Source organism: Aplysia californica, unplaced genomic scaffold (assembly GCF_000002075.1).
Source record: "Aplysia californica isolate F4 #8 unplaced genomic scaffold, AplCal3.0 scaffold00028, whole genome shotgun sequence".
In the NCBI taxonomy this organism is placed as follows: domain Eukaryota; kingdom Metazoa; phylum Mollusca; class Gastropoda; order Aplysiida; family Aplysiidae; genus Aplysia; species Aplysia californica.
This window is the reverse complement of record NW_004797298.1, coordinates 1,413,359-1,436,725: the sequence shown is the minus strand read 5'-3', so window position 1 is coordinate 1,436,725 and position 23,367 is coordinate 1,413,359. Positions and strand designations below refer to the sequence as shown.

The 23,367-nt window shown below is 37.9% G+C and overlaps 1 protein-coding gene across 7 annotated transcripts in view; it reads right to left on the bottom strand.

Annotated features, from left to right (window-relative positions):
* Nucleotides 1-8,595: 8,595 nt before the first annotated feature.
* LOC101854922 (MICOS complex subunit MIC60) overlaps nucleotides 8,596-23,367 on the bottom strand; it is a 28,821-nt gene continuing 14,049 nt past the window's right edge. For all 7 annotated transcript variants that reach the window (XM_005091340.3, XM_035973558.1, XM_035973555.1 and 4 more), the window contains 10 exons: nucleotides 22,528-22,581; nucleotides 22,120-22,188; nucleotides 20,723-20,862; nucleotides 19,508-19,605; nucleotides 18,472-18,607; nucleotides 16,712-16,835; nucleotides 15,884-16,107; nucleotides 15,294-15,522; nucleotides 14,366-14,523; nucleotides 8,596-11,702 (listed from right to left, as the gene is read on the bottom strand). In XM_005091340.3, coding sequence (XP_005091397.1) covers nucleotides 11,250-11,702; nucleotides 14,366-14,523; nucleotides 15,294-15,522; nucleotides 15,884-16,107; nucleotides 16,712-16,835; nucleotides 18,472-18,607; nucleotides 19,508-19,605; nucleotides 20,723-20,862; nucleotides 22,120-22,188; nucleotides 22,528-22,581 — 1,685 coding nt within the window. In that variant the 3' untranslated portion in view covers nucleotides 8,596-11,249. The remainder of the gene's footprint in view (nucleotides 11,703-14,365; nucleotides 14,524-15,293; nucleotides 15,523-15,883; nucleotides 16,108-16,711; nucleotides 16,836-18,471; nucleotides 18,608-19,507; nucleotides 19,606-20,722; nucleotides 20,863-22,119; nucleotides 22,189-22,527; nucleotides 22,582-23,367) is intronic.

The following is a 23,367-nucleotide window of genomic DNA, read 5'->3' as shown; positions in this document are numbered from 1 at the left end:
CTCTCTCTCTATCTCTATCTCGCGGGCGAAGCCTCTCATTCACTCTCTTTACGATTCCCTTTATCATTAATATCCCTTTCGTTTTGGGGAATTTGATCAATAGCAACATACAAGAATGTCGCAACAAAAGCCTGAACATGAACCCAAAAACGAATTCATAAGGCTAAACGTTGACGAGTGAATGCCTGCGGACTAGAGAAGTTGAGCACGGTAAATATCTCTACGGAGAAAGAACATCACTGTCATTCTAATGACGGACAAAGACGCCTTCAAGCGTGGATTTATTTACTCTAGTGGGACTAATATTGAAGTGAACACTGCTTACATTTCATCCTTTTGATTGTTACACTTAATTTGGCAATAGCAATGCACTTATTGTTTGCTTCGTTTCAAAATGAAAACCAAGTTATAGATCTAGTTCCCTGAGCAAAATGGAATCATTTTGATGGATGAAGAGAGCTATTATTCAATCTAATAGTATGTGTGACGTCGTGGTGAAATCAGGCGCTCGTCAAATAGTGAAATCCAGATAAAAACCAGTATTCTATTCGCTCGTTGGGTTTTCTCATCTTTTTTTTTTCTTTTTTTTTTTGGGGTTGTTTCGTTTTGCTCAATTTCTCTAACGTCCTTTTAAAACACTTTTCTGTGTACTTTTATCGAAAACGTTAATCAACGGCATGAAAGCTGTAAATTTGCAGTTTCCGGGAAACTCTGTCTCTGACGCCAGGCAAACCCCCACCTCTTTCAATCGCAAATATCTAGTCTGCTATTCAAGAAAGGTATTTTTTTCATCGAAAGTAAAATAAATGAGCCAACTTTAAGAATATAGCAATAACTCCATAATAATCCTCAAAAATTGACAAGCGTCTGATTCTACCACGTGGGGACGTATGTTTCAAGTGTCTTCAAAGATCTGACACGTTGATTTTTTTTATCTCTGCAAAACGTTAAATCGTCACCACAGAGTACCCTATTGCTGTTAAAACAAGATGAGTAAACACAAAAATATCAGTACTTGAAGGCTAGTGGGAGATCTCTTGTAAAATAAAGTTTCGCTAGTTGTTGTTTTTTTCTAGGAGGGGGGGGGGGGTGGGTTAAGTTTATGACTTCGATTATGTTCGCGCTCGAAATCAACCTGGCGGCTCAGACTTTTATGTGGATGAGGGACTAGATCTACATTATTTACGCCAAGTTAATTGATTGATCATATTATTGTATTTAATACAGAGCTAGGTGCAAAACCAAGCAAATTGACATTCTTATTTCTCTCCTTGGTTTGGGGTGGGGGAAGGTGTGGGGGTCTTCGTAGGGTGTTTTTTTCCTTCCATTCTGTGATCAAGACATCTTCGACGACTTTTTGAGTTTTCTTACATGTCATGTTTCCTTTGAAGTCCGTATGTCACTCAGTTTTACAAAACTGGTGTTATTTATTGATCCTACAACCTATCATACATATATTACCAAGAAGTCCAGCGAATCTGTCTCACGAATGAAATGATGCAGAATGAATCAGTCATCTCCATATCTATGTTCTCTTCATGCTCCATAAGTGTATGCCTTTGGGGTGTTTGGGACGAGCCTGAAAGACAGAAAACTATACGTTTAATTCAATATGCTCATGTGTACATCTTCATTAACTTATAATTATAACACTTGACGATATTTTTGTATGCCATGTGACCTCTGTGTAGTGTTAGCTTTGATCTTCCTCTGATTATAAATATTCCTTTTTCAAATATTTCTCAGAGCTTGTCTCTTCTCCTCTCTCCACTGAATCACATGATACACGATACATGTTCAAAAGGACTAAGAATACTGTTGTTTGCAAAGACGTCACTTAGCTGATCATCCCTAGAAACTATATTTAAGAAAACTGATGTGTGAACATTGCACTCAAATGAGCATAGAACAATGTGTAGTTCAAAGTTTTTAATTTAAAAAATGCTTTTCTACAAATCTCGAAAGTGCCTATACAGAAAATGTCATCAGCAATTTTTAACATGAGCAGGAAGCAAAACCACAGGAGAAAAAAAACAATAAATTAACGTGTAACAGGTCCTTCAATCTTTCTTTAGCTCGCTAAGATACATATATGTCACTAGGAAGATATCACACAACTACTCTACGGGAAATTAACGGAAAAGGGCACTACAAGTAGAAAGCGGAATAAATAATATTATATAAACACATGCTTGAACTTTTCTTTTCAAACAAAATCACAATGTAACAAATAACCTATAAACTATGGTCGAAAAACAAAACTCGCTCCAAGATCAAATGTACATAATACCCTTACTTGGATTCCATAATTCATGACATAATCATTATCTGTTGTTTTTTAAAAATAGTATAAAGCGATTTGTGTGATCTAGTCTTTTCATTATTATTAAGGATTTTTATTCATCGAACATTTATTTGTTAATCGTTACATTTCTTGCTGCACTGTTATTTTGTGTCTGAACGGAAAGAGTCCATTATTACAGAAAGTTGATTGATTACAGGTGTACATGTATATGTAGATACATTGTTATAAATGAAATGTGGGGGGGGGTATAATGATGACAGAATTGTATGCCCCCCGACGCTACACAAGCAAGTCGTGTTTGCGCTGTGTTTTTCAGTGTTCATATTGATTCTTCCCTTTTTTTCGTTGTAATTGTAAATATTTGAAAATATTGTCTATACACTATACACCATTTGGGAGATGGACAGATTTGATCCTGATCGTCATAGATAACTTGGACGAAGTGGGCCACATCTCTCGGAAAGAAGGGGGCACTGGATAAAACAGCTTCCCCCACACGCGAATCGATCACCCCACGTCCTAGGAGTGCAAAAGGGGGAGGGGAGGGAGGGCTAATCATTAAACAAGTACAAGGAGACTTGGAATCTCTTCACTTAATCACTTTGCATTTACTAGTGCTCCACCGGATGCAGTGTGCTCTTCATCAAGATGCTTATGAACAGAAAACAGACGCGTCGTTTTCTGTACAATGTAATCATGTATACATCTGGTTGGGAGCAAAATAAGCTTTTGCTTAACTCTTTGTGTACCACAACATTGGTGTAACTGATAGTGCCACCACCCCCATCACACACACACACACATGCGCGCTCTCTCTCTCTCACACACACACACACACACACACACACACACACACACAAACACACACACACACACACATACACGCATGCTGTACATAGCCATCAATTCTACCCATATCCTGGTATTTTAGAACAAACCGTTTCAAAGGAAAATAAAAACTCTTATGTAGTTAGCAGCGACGTCCCATCCATTTCATTCCATGTTTCATTGAGCATATTAACTACATGGGCTACGTGTGATTGGTGAAATGAGACCATTATCCAACCGAGTCACCGAAACTCTAAGTCCGCGTGTTCACCAATCCAGAAACCAACCGACCATAAATGGTCCGTCTCTCAGAAAATCGGTAGCTGAAATGGGTGTTTCCACTTTGCGGTTAAAATAACCAAACAAACCAAAGAAAAATCATATCCACAACCGATTTTCAGAGAGACATTTAAAGCACCGGTTTTGCCGTAGCAATCAGTAATAATTCCGTTTCAGTGTGTCCACCTAGACGACCAGTCTCCTCCGGACAAAATTCGGTCCATTTCTGCTTTGGTGGACACGCGGCCTAATCCAACAACCTCAACTGCGTGAAACATGGGGCCAGTCTGTCACTTTTCATAATATCTGGGTATGTTCTCATCGAGCCCTAAACGGTCAGCGGCTTAAATCTTGTTACTTCTGCTTCCACTCCTCCAACCTGGACCAAATAACTTATACACATGTGATTTTATAATAATACGATATTGTAAAATGTATTCACTCATTATAACTTCGATATAAATAAACATCAATGATTTTTTTTTTCCTTTTAAATTTTATCCTATCAGCTGTACGTCTGTTCTTTAGTGCTGTTCATCATTTTGAAATGAGGTTTTGATTATTGGTACTGAATAGGCTACCGATTTACCTGTATTTCTTTTCTTATTTTGGAAGAGGTAGCTGGGGTATATTGACGTATAGAAACAGCTGAGGGAAAAAAGAGGGATGGCCTTCTTATCCAAAAATTGTCTTCTGTACTAAACTAAGTGTTTCAAGCACTACATGTACTGTTGGCTGTGTTCGCAATTTTTAATGTCAATACATTTCAGATTTGACTAGATCTAGTGAAAACCAAAACTAAATCTCCAGAAAAAGCTGCAAGTTGCTAATATGTGCGGTACCGCAAGTCCTATTAAACCTATATGTGCGGCAGCGGAACGGCAGCGGTACGAAATGTGCGAGATCGCAAGTGACAAATTCAATAGGGGAAGGCATGTTGGCTATCGTGATGTCATACGCGTCTCTTCGCCGTCAGCTCTATGATTCGCACCCCTTTCTATGAATCTTCTTCATAGAGCCTACACATCTTTGCATTTAATTCTTATTGACTAATTATCATCCATATTTTCTACGTTCTTGCATTGATTCCATTAATTTAACTGCTTTATTATCTCTATGTAGAGGTATTTAATTGTTATTTCAATCAATTTAATTAAATAAATACATTTTACTAAGGTTACCAATTGTCGAGTAAATTTGCCACGGCCGACGGGTAACTTTGCCAGTATTGTAAAGTTGCAATTATCTTGATCTTTTGTCACTAGCATAACGAACAGGTCCATCCATTCCTTTGCCATTCCCAGAAAGCACCATTTGGGCATATCAAGAAAATGGGTGGATGAACGACGACATAGGGGTGCAATAGTTTCAGCAAGTTTTCCGTGTCAAATGAATTGACTGCAACAGAGATTCTTCACAGTTCACAATCAACCCTATTCCGCCACATTCATAATTTTGTCTGCGGCAGAGCTGCGGCAGCGACAGAATCGCTCCTGGGTGCGATTTTTATCGTCCCGCTGCCGTACCGCTGCGTACTGCTGCTGTACCGCTGCCGTCCCGCATTTATGGATTCAGACATTGATAATTTCTGTTGGAGCGATTTTTATCGTCCCGCTGCCGTGCCGCTGCCGCTGCCGCTGCCGTCCCGCACATATGGATTGTCACCTTGAGATTTCTTTTAGCCAAGCCACTGAATATCTGCTTTTGTAAATCTTTTTTCTTTTTTTTTTTTTTTTTGGGGGGGGGGGGTGGGTAACACTGAACACAATAGCAAGTCCGTACTGCTCTTTTTACAGGTTTTTTGTGTGTCTTTGTTGCTGTTGTTTTGTTTTGGGGGGGGGGGGGGGGGGTGGTGTTCACACTGTTTGTGTTCTGTCACGGACGACATTGGATTGTCCGTGGGTGGAAGAGGACAGTGACACTCTGCATTCACAAGCTTCGGCAGTACGATAAAAAGCACATAGAGGATCTAGCTATGAACTGTTACCAAGATAGTCTCCCACATGAGCACTACGGTTCATGGAAAATGTGCGTAATATGATCAAGGAATATATGAATTTGTTAAGATATTTAAGGACCAAAAAAAAACTAGCTTGTTGAGGGGGTGGGGCGGTTCTTAGATAAGATACGTAGATATTTCACAGTTTATTAGTACGTCCATACAAAATGTGTGAAAATAGTATCAGCTTTTAAACTGCTGACAACACACATTTCCACTAAATAACATCCTTTTCACCTCTGCCATTGAACTTAACCTGTGTTACATGTATACTTTTTGTTGCCTCCACTCCACCATATTAAGCATTATTTTCAAAGTTTTCTTTCCTTCATATCATTATCAGTGTCATGTACATTGTAAGCATACACGATAATATAAGTGGCGTACATGCTCCACCATATCGGGGAGTGTGTTGCTTATGAGCATCAACGTGGAGAACGACACCCACCAAAACTTTCCAGTATTCAATACCATGCCCATGCCCAACCACTTTGTCAAACAATGAATTTGAAATAAAAGTATCAAATACATCATAAAGATATGTTTCTCTTCTTGCCTTACATTTTGTATAACGTTGGGGTTTAGATGTGTATGTGTATGTCTTGTTTATTTGAGTAACAAGAAGCATAGACACAATAATGCTCATTTAAGACAGGCAGACAGAAACAACAAAGTGAAAGTAAAGATGTAGGACATACCAGTGGCGCCCTCCAAACATTCGCATGGTATAGTAAAAAAATATATATATTATGTCTGCGAAGTTAAACAGAAAGTACTTGGTCACTGTATATGTTTAAAGCCCCTTTCAATGCTGTGGGGTTATTTAAGAGGCGTCAGTTTTCAATAGGATCAAGCCAAACGGGTGGAGAGTCTTTTGTCTCCAAACAACCCAGTTCAGAGTCAGAGCGCCCAGTTTGAACATCGAACCAGGGTCATCAGCTCTGTAGTACAGAGTGAATCCAACTGAGCAAACGATGCGCCTGCAGAAGGTAAGTTTTGCTTTTGTAAGAATTGTATAGCTCTTGCAACACACACACATATATATATATATATATATATATATATATATATATATATATATATATATATATATATCACATAAGTGCCGAAGATTAGAGGTATTACTAAGAGTAAAATTGAAAGAAAGGAAGGAGGAGATGTAAGGACGATAGGAGTGAAAGAAGGAACTAACTACATAAGAACACCCGCCTTCCATCCACATATACGGTAAGACAGACAGAGAGAAAGAAGGCAAGATAGACATTCTACTGCTACCTCACAGTATCGTCCTCCAACCATCATCCGCCAAGTGTGTGTGTGGGGGGGGGGGTTGCTCCACACGTCAATTGTCCCTGTCGTTTAGCTAGGATGCAGTACATGTATCCTACACAGCCTTGGTTGGTCCTGACAGGCAATGTTATGTATTATTGTGCCGAGTCTTTTGATTCAAAGAACATTGTAAGTAACGGTTATAGTTAAGTTAAAGTGTTCTGCAGCCAACAAAAAGAGGAAAACTAAAGTAGACAGGATCCAGCCTATTTTTCCTTCTTCTTGAGAGAAGTGTCCCTCTCCTTTCATTCGAAACAGACATGTGCTGTTTTTCGAAAGTTATCAATATTGGTTGCTTTAATTTAAGGACAAGCGGGCTAACCCAGATTTCGGAGGTTTCCAGAAATCTTGACCTACACCAAAAGTGGGCATTGCCCTACCAAAAGGAGAAGTTTGGTTTCATTGGTGTGTTTTGTTTGGTTAAAAAAAAACTCCTTGTCTGAACAAGGGTCCAAAAACTTTATCTTCGATTTTCTCAAAACAGCATTTTTCGGGATGGCCCCCTTGTGCTTAAAAGCGACCAATTTTAATAAGGACTACTTTTTTTCAGCTCTGGCCTCGGTAGGAATAATTTCCAAACCATATCTGGGCAGGTCTGCTATAACTCGGTTTCGGCTGATTCCACTACAAATTGTCTCTAAAAAAGGAACAGGTATAAATATTTAGAATAAGACTTTTGCGTTAAGGGGAGCGAATCAGGAAAAACACCCTAAAGTTTTCATCCCTTTATTAATTGAAAATCGGCGTTATAACCCGCTTCAAAATGACTCTCTAGCTTCATATCCCTGACCTAAAGCACTGAACATAATTGTTTTTATAAATAATAATTTCACTATGGCCTTCCTTATTTATTTGACTGAGTCGGAGCCAGCCAGATTTTCCTTCATGGATGGGACAAAAGCTACTGCTATTTGCACAGTTGACCCAATTTGACTAAACTAAATTCAACACCTTTGTTTCCAAGTCGATAGATGAATTGGATGTATTGCATCTAAATAGTAGCTTTTGCCCCTCCAAGACGGAAAATCTTGTTGGTATTCTGTTTGTTTGAGTAAAGAGAAGCGCATCAACACAATTACAGCACATTTGTGAGTGTGCCTGGGAAAAGGTCCCAGTCGTCAGCGAAGCTATTTTTTAGCAAGGGGATGGAAAGGCCAAAAAGTCGTACTCTATCAAAAATTTAGTTCCCTCAGAAAACACTTTTAACCATTTCTTAATAACATGTTGAAAGGATTTTTATAATATTTTAAAGTTAAAATATTTTTTTTATTAGTTATTTTCACAACAAGTTGTACTTCACCAAAGGATAAAAATGTGTTAGAAATTGGGTTTTTCTCCACACTTTGTTTTAATACCATGTTACAAAATGTGGCATATCTTTAAAATTACTCTCAAGATATTTGAAAATTTTAAAAAATCAGCGTGTTGAGCATAAAATTTGCTACAGTAATGTGCCCTTATTTTAACATCCTAAATTTCCGACACCTGGGACATATCCTCAGGCACACACATATTTAGTACTGGGGGAAAAGCAAGAAAGACAAACAGAAACGACAGAGGGAAAGAAAAGAAGTAGGATCTACTAGTGGTGCGCCCCAACCCTCAGCTGGATGGAATTCGACTGAATTTGATTGTCATTGTTTACTGGGTATAAAGCACTTAGTTTATTGGAGGAAGAAAAGAAAGGAGAGGCATTAGACTAAAGCAAAATCTATGTGCATGTACATCGGAGCACAGACCTTCAGGCACATTATTATCATGACCTGTCATTTTGTGGGGTAGCATTTTTTCCAGGAAGAAGGGGAGCCGAATTGTTAAATTTAAAGCATGCATATGAAAACTACAAAACAAAACAGCAGACTTATATAATTTATTCAAATCCAGGTGAAGTACCTAATCGCATATGAATGATGAAACCCAAAGAGCATTCACGGGTATCTAGTACAGGAATGGACTAGTCATATGATAAATCTACCTCTCCACTCTGGTGAGACAATTCTTTGGTTAAAACACTTGGAACTCTGTGCAGAAACAAAGAGACTCACAAATACAGTAACATAAATACCAGCCATAGCGGGACGGATGGCAAAAAGAAGAGAGAATCAGCAAACAAGAAGAAGTGCAAAGGGGACCGACGGCCAAATGTAAAAAGTCAATTTGGCTGGAAAAGACGATACATATTAGTTACCAGAAGAAACAAAGTATTCATTACTTTCTTAGAGTTCCTGTGGCAGATGAAACAAAAATAACTCACACAACTCTAAGGTAACATTTGTGTAAACTATGATCCTTAGAACTTTTAAAATCAGGAATCAACAAGTATAAGAGAAGACTGGATGCAAATACACCCTCAGTTCCTATATCAGGGCAGAAGGTCTGAATTTATTTGACTGTAGAGACTGGTATTAAACCTAGACCTAAAAGTAAGCTTCATTGGATGAAGGCAAAATAACACTGGGTGCTGCTTTTCTTCACTTTAAATAGTTCATTCACGATTCTGCTTATATAAGGTGGGACGGGCTGAATACCATCTAGAGAATGTGGTGCGAGATCCTTTTGTTTCCAATCGAAAATTATATTCAAGATGACCACATCACCTAAAGGTGTCTCAACAACATTTGCAATAGTTAAAGTTTAAACACAAAGGACATCACTGTCTTGGAAAGCCTCAACTGGCCTACACAGATGACGGACTTCAGTAGAGAAAAATATGAAATGTTTTCTCCCGGATATCATAACTGTTTTCATGAGTTTGAGTGACCACAAAAAATTCCCACAAGTTTACTTCATTACTCAAGCTAAGCTCACTGAGAAGGGAAAATAACACAAAGACCATACAGTACAGAAAGTGCAAGCAAAATAACAAGGAATAGAATAAAAGAAACAAAATCGGCTCTTCGAGTAAATGTCAAGTTTCATTTGGAAAAGATGTAGTCTGGCCTAAACATAAGGAAAACAAAAATACCAAGAGAGAGATATGTCATACTTACTGCTGTTGTGCAAATACAGAATAGAAAGTATCAAAGAAGTGCAAACACTTTGTTGGGCAGTTCAAGAGTTTAATAGTTCATTGTGTCGAATGAGATCCAGTCAACAAAAGTATTTAGCAGCCAGAGTGTAAGAACTTGGCAGTTCCATACGAAGTAGAGATTGGTGTATTTTCCATTTGCAAAATTGCACAGAAGAGAAGAATGCATTTATAACTAAATACATGTGCAAACAGATTGTGATAAATAGATATACATCTCTTCAATCAAAAGGTTGCATTTGTTTCCTTGAAGAATTGATTTTCCTGTCCATAGAAAGGTGCATTCCAGTACAATTTAAAATAACTAATTTTCACTTCTTGATTATGATATTTCTACAATTAAAACACTGTAACTTATCATTACAGAACTGAAAGACAGTCAAGCCAACTGAGATGTTATGCCAAAAGAAAACACCTACATCCAAAGACCAGAGAACCCAGCAGACACTCACGAAAGAGTTGAAATTCAAAAGCAAACTCGAGTTTAAATAAAACAATAGTCAAGTACGAAAACAGTCATGGCAACAATGGAGGCACTTGTCTCTTCCGCTCAGTTCTCAAAACCACAAAAGGATGGACCAATAAGTAAAGTAAAACTTAACCTTAACAGGTGTGTACAAATCCATTTGTTCCACATTCAATTTTTCTTCATGCATATACAAAACTAACTGATGTAATTCTTCACCCTCATATACCACTTCCCGACTACATATTTTACAAGCATTTTACTTTCAAGCATCATGAAATGCAGTTCAGCGTTGCAGTTGTACATGAAACTGACTCGCCACTTGTGGGCAATAACACCAGTCCAAGATCACAACCCACTGGTTAACACATATGCTTGTATCCAACTACAAAGCCATTTATTGGAATATTCCAGCCAGTGCTAAAATTTCATATACAATAGTTTCTTATATGATAAACTTAGATAGTTTAATTTCAAAATGGGAGAGAATTAAAACTTATACAAAACATGTTCATAATCTCCATAGACTTGTCAAAAACACCTGAAAATATTTAGAGAAAATGTGACATCTGAAATCATCCACAGCCTTCTGTGTCACACACTAAACAAAGGGTGGATCTGCTCACAGATTATATATCACACTACTAATGACTGATGACTTTGTGCAAGATAAAACAGCTCAAGAGAAAAGGGAAAAACATTTATCGATAAATTGGCTACCTACCTGAGGTCAAAACGGCCACGAAAAAAAAGTGGACTCCGTCTTATTTTTCAACTGCACAAAAAGTAGGCCGAAAACTCAACAAAACTGGAATCCATTATCTCTGACAAATTTGTCGGTATTTGGTTTGAGAGTCTTGCACAAAGCCATATATCAGTGTTGCAAATAGACCAAGTAAACACAGTACCACGTTACATTCGTGCAACTTTCACCACGCTATATCATTCTGAGACCTATACACAAAACAGGCGTCTTATGGAACTATACACAATTCTATCAATGGAAAGGTTCTTGCTAGAAGGTGTTGGCCAAGCCAGTGGCGGAGGCATAAGCTGTCAGAGTGCTGGCTGCTTGCCGAGTCTCCAACAGCAGGCTGGCTTCCCTGATCCAGTCCGACGCGGCACGACGTGCCTCGCCAGTCAGCTGGTTCATAAACTTCAGCGCCATCTCCAAATCTCCGCGCTCCATCCAGTGCTGGGCGTGGGCCACCAGCCCATAATTGTCTATAGAGTTCAGGTCCACCGGGTCTGTAGGTGTCAAGACTGTGATGTTGTCAAACACAACAAATGAGTGCAAGAACGATATCAGGTACTTGTAAAGGGATGTGTTTGACTCATTGATGAGTCCCAGTCGCCGGCACACACTAGACACTTTGACGAAGCGCTTGCGAAGCTGTTCTTCTGTGTACACGCCACGCTCAAGAGCAGCCTCTGGCATGGCATTGGCAACAGTCTCAACAAAAGGATGCTGTTGACAAAAAAAAAAAGGTGTCACGGCATGGTGGAATCAAGCAATCGTCAATTTTAATTGTAGGGCATGTTTAGACATATTGATATAATCTTAATGCCTGTTGATTTGTTCGTCTTTCTGTATGTATAGTATAAGGTTTTACGGCGCTCGCAACCGCTAAGGTCATATGAGCGCGTTCGTCTTTCGTTGAAAAAAAGGCTTATCTATCTTGAATACATATGTCGAGACATTTGCAATTGAAGAAGGTGGGGGTTGCCTGTTGGTGTTAGAGGTAAAATTACTTAGAAAATAGCCATCAAAGTTTGGTTACTTCCTTGCAAACTGCAAATGTATAATTTTCATGTCTTTCCTCAATATCTTTTCAGTAAAATCCCCAAAGGAATGCGTCTTTAAATCAGACCTGCCACTCTATGAAATCTAAAAATCAGGATTTAAGAGTAAAAAAATCGGTATCTGGTGAAAAAAATCGGGATCAACGGCAAATCAGTCATAAAGGATACTGGGGAAGGGGGGAGGGGTCCTCGTTCCCTTTTATGAGGCAAATATGCAAGAGAAAACTTGTGCAGGAAGAAGTTCACGTTTGGGCCTCTAAATAGAGGGAAAACTGAAAGACAGCATAACTCGAGTCGGAGTTGGATAGACTGGGGGAGCGCAGGTTGTAGTAAAGCTGAAACTCTCGTCGTCTTGAAAATAGCTGACACATAACTCTAATCATGCCTCTAAAAGCCCGCGTTTTCATACAATAACAACGTTTGACTTCCATCGCATATACACTCAAGGCACCCCCCCCTCCCCCCGAAAAAAAGATCGCGCCAAGGCTGTTCATTTATTTCTTTTTTATTATTCCTTTACCCTCAATTAGTAGATTCTACATGTACATTGTATCACGGCATGCACTTTGAGCCCAAGTGTCAAAACAATACCCCGACCCCCTCCCCCCATCCACACTGGTTAAATCCCGAAAAACACAGACCAATGCGACTGGTGTGAATGAACTTTGTTGACCCCGACAGCCGACAGTCCACGACAAACGCGCTACTCACACGTACAAGGTGATGTCACGAGTTGCGAATGAGCGTTTGAAAGTTCCACTAACAGGTCTGATGGGCCCGACTAACCAGAACTCAGACGAAGCTCGCTTTTAGGGTAACGGCAGAACAACGAATAGATTATTCTTAGGCCCGCCCATGCCATAATTGTTACAGTAATCAGGACACCATCGGAGAATTCTGGGTTATAAAAGCGAAAGTAGATCTTGAGCGTATCCATCGGAATTCAAAATCGATACTACGTCAATTTTAGTTGAAATAACATGCGTGAGTCATCTACTAGATTTGGCATAGATGCTTTAGAAAGTAGCATTTCAAGTTCCTCAGGATAAAAAATCCAATCGGTGCTTCCAAGCAAAAGAGACTGCAGAACTTTTTATATTTTTTTACCTAGAATCGGGCGCAACAGATGCAACGACAAAAAATCAGGATACTGGCGATCGAAATCGGGAAAATCGGGATGCTTGAGATTTGGGGCAAAAAATCGGGATATCCCGATTAAATCGGGATGAGTGGCAGGTCTGCTTTAAATGGACATATTAGGTGTTGAGCCCAAAAACAGAAGAAAAAAAATCTAATTTAAATTATTTTACGAGCAGAATGTTGCTTTGTTTGATTTCATTATTTTGGCGAGCCCCTAATATCACCGTGACGCTACACAAATGAATTATTCAGTGAACTATCTTTAAATTTAAAACCAAAAGATTAATACACATGTTTTAGGATATTTTCTGTTTAAAATTTACTGTGAAATCTTTCTGACAATCAGAGTTTGAGACACACAGACAACTCAGCTAGTTTCATAATGTACAACAGTGCAGCAAATCCCAATTTGAGCTGCCAACTAAATGAACTTTGATTGTTTGGTATGTTTTCGAGATTCTCTCGTCACTCCATTTGATCTCATTTAAAATATTAAATTTTAGAATTAAACCCAAACTGAACCATTAATATTTAATAGCCTTTTATGAAAAATGTCTGGCGGCTCAGAAGTGTCTGAGGTCCCAAGAGGCTATGACCAGGGAAAAGACTAAAAAAAAAAGCCTGACTATTGTAAACTAAAGAAGGAAACATAAATCAATATAATCTTAGACCTATTACAAACAAAATCTGGAACAGAAACATCATGAGAATGTAACACAGCATTTTATAGAGCAAACACATTAGTTTACACTAGACTCCGACATCTCAAGATTCCAGTAGTCTGTAACTCATAAATATTCCTTTTCTTTTTGCATATATCCTGATGCTAAAGAAACAAAAACAGAACGGTGCTAATGGTGCTAAATGCAGACAGGGACCATAAGCAACAGAACCTGAAGTGGAGGCCACTGAACCTACTTTAAAACTGTGTGTATTTACAGACATCTGTTTTTTGGTTTGATCTTGTTTTAGTAAGCGTTTTACAACACTTGCAACACAATTAGGTCATATGAGTGCCGAAGATTAGAGGTGTTAAAAGGGAGTAACAAACATTTTAAAAAAGGAGAAGAGATAAAGATAATAATTGTTTGAGAGGAAAGATGGAGCAAACCACACCAGGGCAACCGCCAGCCACCCAGCGCAGACATATGCACGTATAAACATTTGTACAGTGTACTCTAAACAAACCTTGTTGCCAACATTGAGAACAGCTTCCACTTCTTTTCTAATAGGAATCAGGGCTTCAGAACCATCCTCATTCCCAAAGTGTATTAGGGAGTTCAGGGCAATGCACGCAAGCCACAAGTCTTGAGCACACCTCGCCAATTTCTCACTAGCTGCTCGAGCTGTGGAAAAAAGAAATCATGGCATCACTCACACTGAAGTAAGAGAAGAGTTTTAAGAACATTTTTTAGCACTGCTAGGCAATACCATTTAGCGGCTAGGGGCATGGGATGAAACATTCAGGAGAAAGGACAGACGTTAAGTTTTTAAAAAAGGTTTAAAAATCGCTACCTTAGAATTACAAAGTTTTATCTGATATTTTTGGCCGTTTTGAGTTTCTAAGACTAATGTTCTACCTACTCTATCAAAATCGCAATATTATTCAAAGTCGTTATCAAGATATTCAATTGCCATTGCCATGTGCCCTTTTACTACACTACATCAAGAAAGACAGCAGTGAGTATAGCAACAACAAAAGACTTGATCAAGCTAAACAGAAACAATTGAATATTCTTTCCTAATACCTGAATCATTTCTCATTTCAGCATTGATCACAAACATTTCTTTGCTTTCTTCAACATTCTTCATAAACAGTATACAGAAAGCATGCTCGTCACTGAAAGCAATTTTCCAAACACACAAGGGTCAAGGATTTCTCCTGTAAAAAAATGGACGACCTTTTTATTTTCTTGGGAGACAAAGATGGTAAACTGGAATCCACTTGCCAGCAACAGGAATTGTCATGAAGACATACTAGCTTTCAGTGCAAGCTTATCAATAGCTGGGACATGCAAAATTAAATAATTCTAAAACTTCTTGATAGTAAAAGTCTATATTTTCTGCTCTTACAATCACACAGGGACACTTGCAAACATGCATGTACATCACTGACCATCAACGGCAGCCTCAATGCCCTTCAGTCTTGAAATCCAGCCAGCCACTTCTGTCTGGAACTTTTCTCTCTCCTCAAGAATCTTAGCATTGAGTTCTCTGTTGAAATCGAGGTTGAGCTGCTCTCTCTGCACAGCCAGGACATCCTTGATGTGATCGCTGTGTGCTGCAGCTTGCCGAGACAGTTGCTTACGCACCTCACCCTCCTGACGAACTAGAAATTCCATTTCCTGTAAAATGGAGAACACAGCATGAATAACAGCCAACTCTGGAAGTACTTCCTGAATACCACTAGTATAGACCTAGGTGAAATGTTTTCAAACAAGAATAATTTTCTTGAACATTTTCTTGCAAACTAGACTTCCATATGCTTCGAGTCTGTCTGAGATGAGAAGTGCCATCTTCTTGCAAGTCCCATTAAATCAAACCCTGGTCTCAGGACATACAAATCGCAAACAAAGCTTCCAACTACAAGTACTGGCCGCCTCCCCCCCCCCTACCACTCCCCCCCTCATAAAAACACCCTACCAAAAAAAAATGCAAAACAAAAAACAAAACAAAACAAAGATAAAAGCCTTAGGAAACCAGTACCAGTTTCTGTTTCTCTGATTCAAACTCGGCCTGCAAACGCGACCGCTCGTCGGCCACAGCGGCAAGAGTGATCCCGTGGTCCTCATGCCTCTGGGCCTCCATGGCTGTGGACAGCCTCTGTCTCTCCATAGCCATTTGTTCCGCCAGTTGCCTCTGCAGCTGCTCGATTCTTCTATGCGCATGGGCAATCAGGGAATTCAGTTCCTCTTCTGTCAATTTTTTGCCTTAGAAAAGAACCACACAAAAAATGAAGTAATTCATTTTTCAACCAATCTGAGAGAACTCTTTTAAATATCAATCCAGACATAATATTTATTCCTCTGAACAGTTCTGTTCAATAATCTTTCCATTGCTACAAGGCGGTACAGTAATACATTAATTATACATAAAGTTTTCTGTTACAAACCGTTTCAATACAACTTAATTCTACTAAAATTTGTCTTATGCCATCAAAATCCGGAATACAACCTTGGATATTATCAACAAATCTTACATCTTCTCAATTTCGGTGCCGTTAACTTTTAATCAAGTCCATTTTAAAGCATGCACACTTTTCTATTATCTAATATAAGACCATACCAATTTACATTTAATTTAATGTATTTATCAATGAAATATTTCCCCTAATCAACCATCTGAACCAAAATAATTTCTGTCCTTGGACTTCTCAAAACAAACACCACCTACGACTTACAGTACAGAAAATTTCCAGTTGTCAAAACTTCTGAAGTAACGCCATGTTCGGAACTCACTCGTTAGGTTAAACAGTTACAAAGCTTGAAAATCGTTCAACCAACAACAGAAGAATGAGAAACATTGAACACTCACTAGTGGTTCCCAGCTTTACATCTGGCATCAAACTCTCCAACTCCTTTTGGAACTGTTTCCTGCCCTTCTCCACCAGATCCTTGTACTTCAGCAGCACCTTAGCCTCAGACTCTGCTTGTCTCACCTGAACAATGAAACATATCAGATGGTTAAGTTGTCACTGTAATGGTATAGTAAGGTATGCTGAAACATGGTACAGTATGGTATGGGTAGGATATGAGATCGTAAGCCATGATCGTAGTCAGACTATAGACATTGTTATTGGTCCAGCAATACACGAGCACGACGTTTTAGGAACTAGTTCTATTCAATTCACCTGAACAGAACATTCTCAGTTCCTGGTCTTGGATGGATAAACGTATTCTGATATTGTCAGGAACTGAGCAGGGAAATAAGTAGTCATCCAGTATAGAAATGGTAACATTTTGTATTTTATACAGCAAGAATAGTGCTGTACTAGACACTATAAGCACTAAGCCACTTTCAACACTGTAAGGTGGTTTAAAACTGGGACACACAACGTTCTGACAATCTCTGACAAAACAGAGTCCACCAAGTGGAAATCTATGACAAAATTCAGACACAAAAGTTAAATGATGCACTGACGGACACTTGGACCAGTCCAGCATGGCACCCACTGAGCTAGAAAAGGACAGGTCAACGCCATTAGAGATGTTAAACAAACTTGTACCAACTAGCTACTCTTATTTTCACAGATCATCTCATACTGAAAACGTTCTTTGTTTTTTAAACCCAAACTGGAGAGATACATAATTTTACAGGCAAAGCACCTGTCCTTTTTAAAAGAATAATAAAAATATTCCACAAATTTTACTGTCAGTACAATTTTAGCCTCCACTGAGAATTTCTGTAAAAATTTGTGTGTGCGCCTAGAGAAAGGTACCAAAAGTCGCTCTAGATTGTTTTGAGCTACAGGCTGATTATGAAAACAATCACTTTTTTGACCAAAATGTGTTTCCATAAAAAAAATGATAGATCCACCATTTTTTACAGGGTGCTCACAGGGTTTTCATTAATTTGTCTTCTAAATATTATATTTAGAATTATTTTGAGGGTAGGGTATAATAAAAACAAATAATGAAAACTGCTTTTAAAAGGGGTTAAAATCTATTCTTGAAGCACGTTTTCTCTCCCTGCTATGTTTTACCATTGAAATTCCTTTCATAATATAGATACCAGCTAAATGCCAAATTGGAAATGAATTTTCAAAGAATAAATACATTTTAAAAACCGCTTTTTAATGTTTGTATGTGTTCTCACGTTTGTTAAACTTAAAAGCTAATTTTCTCAAAATTGTATTTTTATACTCTACATCGAAAAATGTGCAGTATCTCAATAACTACTTGTAATACCAAACAAATTCAAAGACCTCCTAATTCATCATTGAATTTCCTTTAAGGTACAACTCTTAACTCAAAATGGTCAAAATCCGACTTTTGGTACCTTTCTTTAGGCACACATACATTTATGCAACAAGCTAAAATTAACAAATAATTGTGGCCTTGTTTCGATTGTTTGTTTGAGTACAGAGCAGCACATCCATAAAATAATGGTCATTTAGTGGCGGGAAAAAGTAAGACAGACAGACAGAAACAACAGAGGGGAAAGTAAAGAAGTAGGACCTACTAGTGGCGCCCATCCACAGCTTCATATTGAAATCGTATCCACCACACAAAAAAAAAAACCACAGAAAAAAAAGCTTTAAAGTGAGAAAAAAAAGAGAAAGCTGACATCCTCACCTGAGAGTTTGCTGTGCCCAGTTCCTTGGTCAGCTCCACAACCTTCTTTGTGGCTGGGAAAATAGCTGGATTGTTCTTCGTTACTTTGTTGTTTTTGCTGTTGGCAAGAACGTCTTGAAGCTTTTCTATGCTCTTCCTGCAAATTGGAAAAAAAAAATTAAGTAAAAAATTAAGTCCCGTTACATTTTCAAGTGAGATTTTTTTGCCTTTGGATCACTTGCTATGCTACTGTTCCGGCCCATAGATCAAAACACGACAAACTTGGCTCCAATGACAGTGCTACAAAGACACAGCTTTCAGGGCAATCAAATATTGAGTATTTTCTTTCACTCTTAAACTCGTAAAACACTTACCAAACATGCTTTGATGGTAAATCTTTCCTAAAAAGTGATTTTGAAAAAAAAATGACATACATCAGGTGCATAACTTTTGAGAAATCAGCAGTATAAAGAAAAAGGTGGTTCTTAATAAAGTACAATTTAGACAATAAAATTCAAACTAATTTTGGGGATCAGAATACTTGTCCAATTTGTACCTGAACACAAAGCAGAACTCAACTAAGATACCATATTCAGTAACCTGTTAAAAAAAACTGGTTTGACTACTTGTATAAACATGGCTATTAATGTGTGATAGTTATTAGAATTACCTTGCGTTGAGTTTAATTTTAGACAATAGAGATATACTTTTCTTTCAGCTAGATTTTAAAGTAGTTGTTGAATAAGGTTTGTTTTTGCCATCGAATGTTGACCAAAAAAATGATTTTTTCTTCCAATACGCTCTGCATACCTTGAACATTATTAGTTAGAAATAACAAATCTGTTTAGTAGCAGCAACACGACGGAGAGTATTTTATTCAGTTGTTAAAGTAAAATTGTGGCATAAATGTATAGTGTTAAAATACTTTTTTTTTAAAGTGAGTGATACAAAACATTGACAACATAGAAAAGCAGGACAAGAACTAAATAGACTATGGCACATTTTGAATATGAGAATAGGAAAAAGGCAAAAATAAATGGAAATGGTTTCAACTTACTTTGTCTCAGAAACTAACTCATTCGAACGATGGACAGCATTTTCTTTTTCCTTAAAGGCCACTGCTACTGCTTGCCACTGATCATCCTTCTTAAGAATCTGGAAACAAATACAGCAAAAAGCATAAAGTCCAAGCAGCAAAAATCAAACAAACTTGTTTCAAATACACTTGTGAACCTCTTACGAACAGTGACTACTGTGTTAGTATTCAGTTATTCAATTAGCATCTAATTTACTTGTGTTTCCAAACCATCATTTCTTTCATATTATTTTGATAGCTTCCAACAAGACAGACCAGACTTTACCCTCAACAACCTAACTGTCAAGCATTCTATACTCAACTATGAACTGAAGAAAAGGAACGACCAACTTCCCTTATATGTTATGTATACAGCTTAGCCACACGAAAGAAAGTTTTAAATTTACAACTTTAAATTGCAAGTTTAACTGTGTGTCAAACTTTTTACCCTCCTTCCTTTTGTGCTATGACCCCTGTACCAAGTGTGTGTCTGTTGTCTCAAGAAAAAGAGAGAGTGTAATGAAACTCCTAACTCGAAAAAGTCAGTGTCTGGGACCCCTCAATGAAGAAATTTGTACCAGCTGGATCCCTTAAATATCTGAAGCAGCTGGATCAAGTAGTTAAGAGTCTGTATGTAATACATGCCACATTGACAAAGCAAGCATTTTAATCCCTGATCTAGAAGGAAAAAATTCCCTATCTCCTTGTTCAAGAAAACAGTGTCTGCAACCCCTGGATCAGATAAATACTGTGTGTGACTCTAATCGTGTAACCACTAAATTAGGTCAGACACTACTTTTGGGGGGAAAAAATGTAATTTCTTTCTTATTATCTTCAAGAATTACTCATAATGTTTCCATAGCATTTTTACTTAATATAGTATCATCAGTTGCAATTACTGAAGTAAATAACATGAATACAAACAAAAGAAGTTTTATGCCTAATTTAGTTCCAGTAAGAGTTTTACGGCACTTGCAATACAATAAGGTCATATAAGTGCCGAAGATTAGAGGTGTTACAAAAGAGTAACAAACACAAAAAAGGAGAAGGGGAAATAGAGATGATAGATTTTTTATAGGAAAGAAGGAGCAAACACCATCAGGGCACCCGCCACCACCCACAAGCCTAATTTGGCAGATAGATGGTTACAACTGGGCAACAACAATATGCATTTGTAATTATCCCCCTCGCCCTCACATCAGAAGTTTCATCCATAGCCTGCTTCAACAGCTTGGTGTGACTGCGGGTGAAGTTGGCTACATCCTGCTGGGCCTTGACAGCCTCCTCCGTGAGGGTCTGGCTGTTGGTCAACAGTCTGTGGATAGCTACCTCCAGGGCTGGGGACACAAAACAATACCTCAAGCTTGAAAAGAAATCGGGACCCGCATTGCTGTTGGAACTGCAGTTCATAACTGGGTAGCATGATAAAAGCTACCACAAAGACCAGATTTGTCAGTTTTTACAGGCTTTTAACACCCAACTACTACTTGATACTTAAAGTACACATAGCTCATTGCTAGACAGGAACAACAAAAAAGATGGCAGCCTATCTCCACAAAAAGGAAATATTTAAGGGTGCTAATATTCCAGCATGACACTGCACTCCTGGAGGACCATGAGAGGGTTGATTAGACTAAAGCAACAGGAACATTGCCATAATTTACTCTGAATGAGGAGAAACACATCTTATTGACAATGGAAATTTAGCATGAGGACAGGGCATCAAAAATAGGCAGAAACAAGACGAAAAGTACAAAATGCTCTTTTTGTGGTACTCCCTAACCACTGGTATAGTTACATAGATTGTAATAGAAAAAAAAGGAGCAAAGTATACCACAGAACTTACAAACTATGCACAGCTGAAAGTAGGGTTCATTAACTTCAGCATCTAGAACAGAACATCCCTTTACTAGACGCTTTAGAGATTACAAAGGAGAACCCATTGCAAAAATGGGAATAATAACGATAATAATAGCTTGCATATAAAGGTACAGTTCATATGGCTACTCAAAAGTTGAAGCCACGCAATTTAGTTTATTATAACGCCAAAAGACCCCGTAAAATTATTACACATTCTGAGCTTCCTGGGAAGCATCAGGGCAAACAGACATTTACAGGTACTCAAAATAATATATACTGTCAAGAACTTTCCATGACAAAGGTACCCATTCTTAACAGAGCGAAGAGAAGTGAGTTTGAATAAAATGTCTTTCACAGGGACAAAATATCCAGACTGGGATTAAACCGGAACCACACAATTTTGCAGTTGGGGCAAAGAAAAACAACAATAGAAAAGAAAAAACTCTTGAGGTAAAACATACGGGTGGTAGTCCAAACTTGTATCCAGCTAGGCAATGAGAGAAAGTTTTGAACTCTATAAAAATTCAGAAAAGGCTTATCATTTACAAAAAGGATAGTGCAATGCCTCAGGCACAAACAAAGAGGTGTGCAAACATAATTACAAGATTAATTTGACACGTACAGGTAAATTTTTTATGGTGTGGGAAATATTGACAAAAGAAGTAAAACAATTTATTCACATTTCCATGATATTTCAAAATTGAAAGGTATCTCAGAGACTTCACTTTTCTCACCTGCATTGTCAGCTTTTTCCTCCTCTTCCTTCTTCAAGAATGGGTCCATTGCTTTAGGCTCGTCAGATACTGGGAAGAATAATACATTTTGGTAAAGTTTTTAAGTTCCTACTCCCAGTAAATTCTGCTACTCATTATGAGAATTGTGGATGAAAGATTTAGAATGGGGATGATCTGGCTTTCAATGATAGGTACATAAACATAAACGTACAACAACATGAAATTCAGATGTAATGCATTCTTTTTTTTTTAAATATCTAACATTTTAATTAGAAATGGTATACAGAAAATGATTTTGAACAGGTCAGCTAGATCAGTACTTTAAGCTCCATAAAAGTCAAGCCACGTTTCTCTTATATCAAGGTATCAGTTATTACAGACAAAACCACAAAATTGCCAAAAACTTACCACCAGTCTTTTTCTCTTCAGCTGATGCCAGACTCTTTTGAGGTTCAATAGCCGCTGAAATAAAAGAACATGGAAAAAAAGGGAAATTAAAGGTAGTACAGTTACATCCACATCAAAGTAGAACATGTCACTCAAAAAAGGGATAAGCAAATTTCTTCTTATCAGTGCAAAACTACAGCAAGAAAAACATGCAAAATCATATAAGAAACAATTCATGGAGCAAACTACAAACATCAGAAGGTACACAGCCCTTTCATCCCAAAGCCAAAAACCATTATCACAAATTAAGACCTTGGGAGGGGGACAAAGGTGATCGCATATCCCAAATATTCATATATTCAATATATTACAAAGTTTCAGACAAATGTATAATATTCAAAACACAATGAATGCACAAGCAATACACTAAAAATATACTGTTTTATAATAATGTAGAGAAGTACTATAACTATGATGGAGTTCAAAAAAGAAAAAAAGACATCATATTAATTAATCAACATGTGAAATCAGACTCATTTTGCATACATTCACAAAAATTAGGTCAGAAGAAACTCAATAATACATTGAACAGGTGATATCAATATGTCATGACATGGCAGGCCACACACTTGATCGACATAAAAAAAGCATCTTGTGCCCACATGTAATGAAGAGTCTCTCTTCTTTTCAGACCAATTCCTCTTCAAGGGGGCCTAGGAGACGGCTGGGGTTGAGACCACTAGCTGTTGAAATAACAACCCCGGGCTGAGTCCAAACTCAAAATTCAAACAAATTTTTTTTTTATTATTTAAGGAGAAAGAACCAAACAAATTATAAGCAACAGGAACATTGCACAACTCC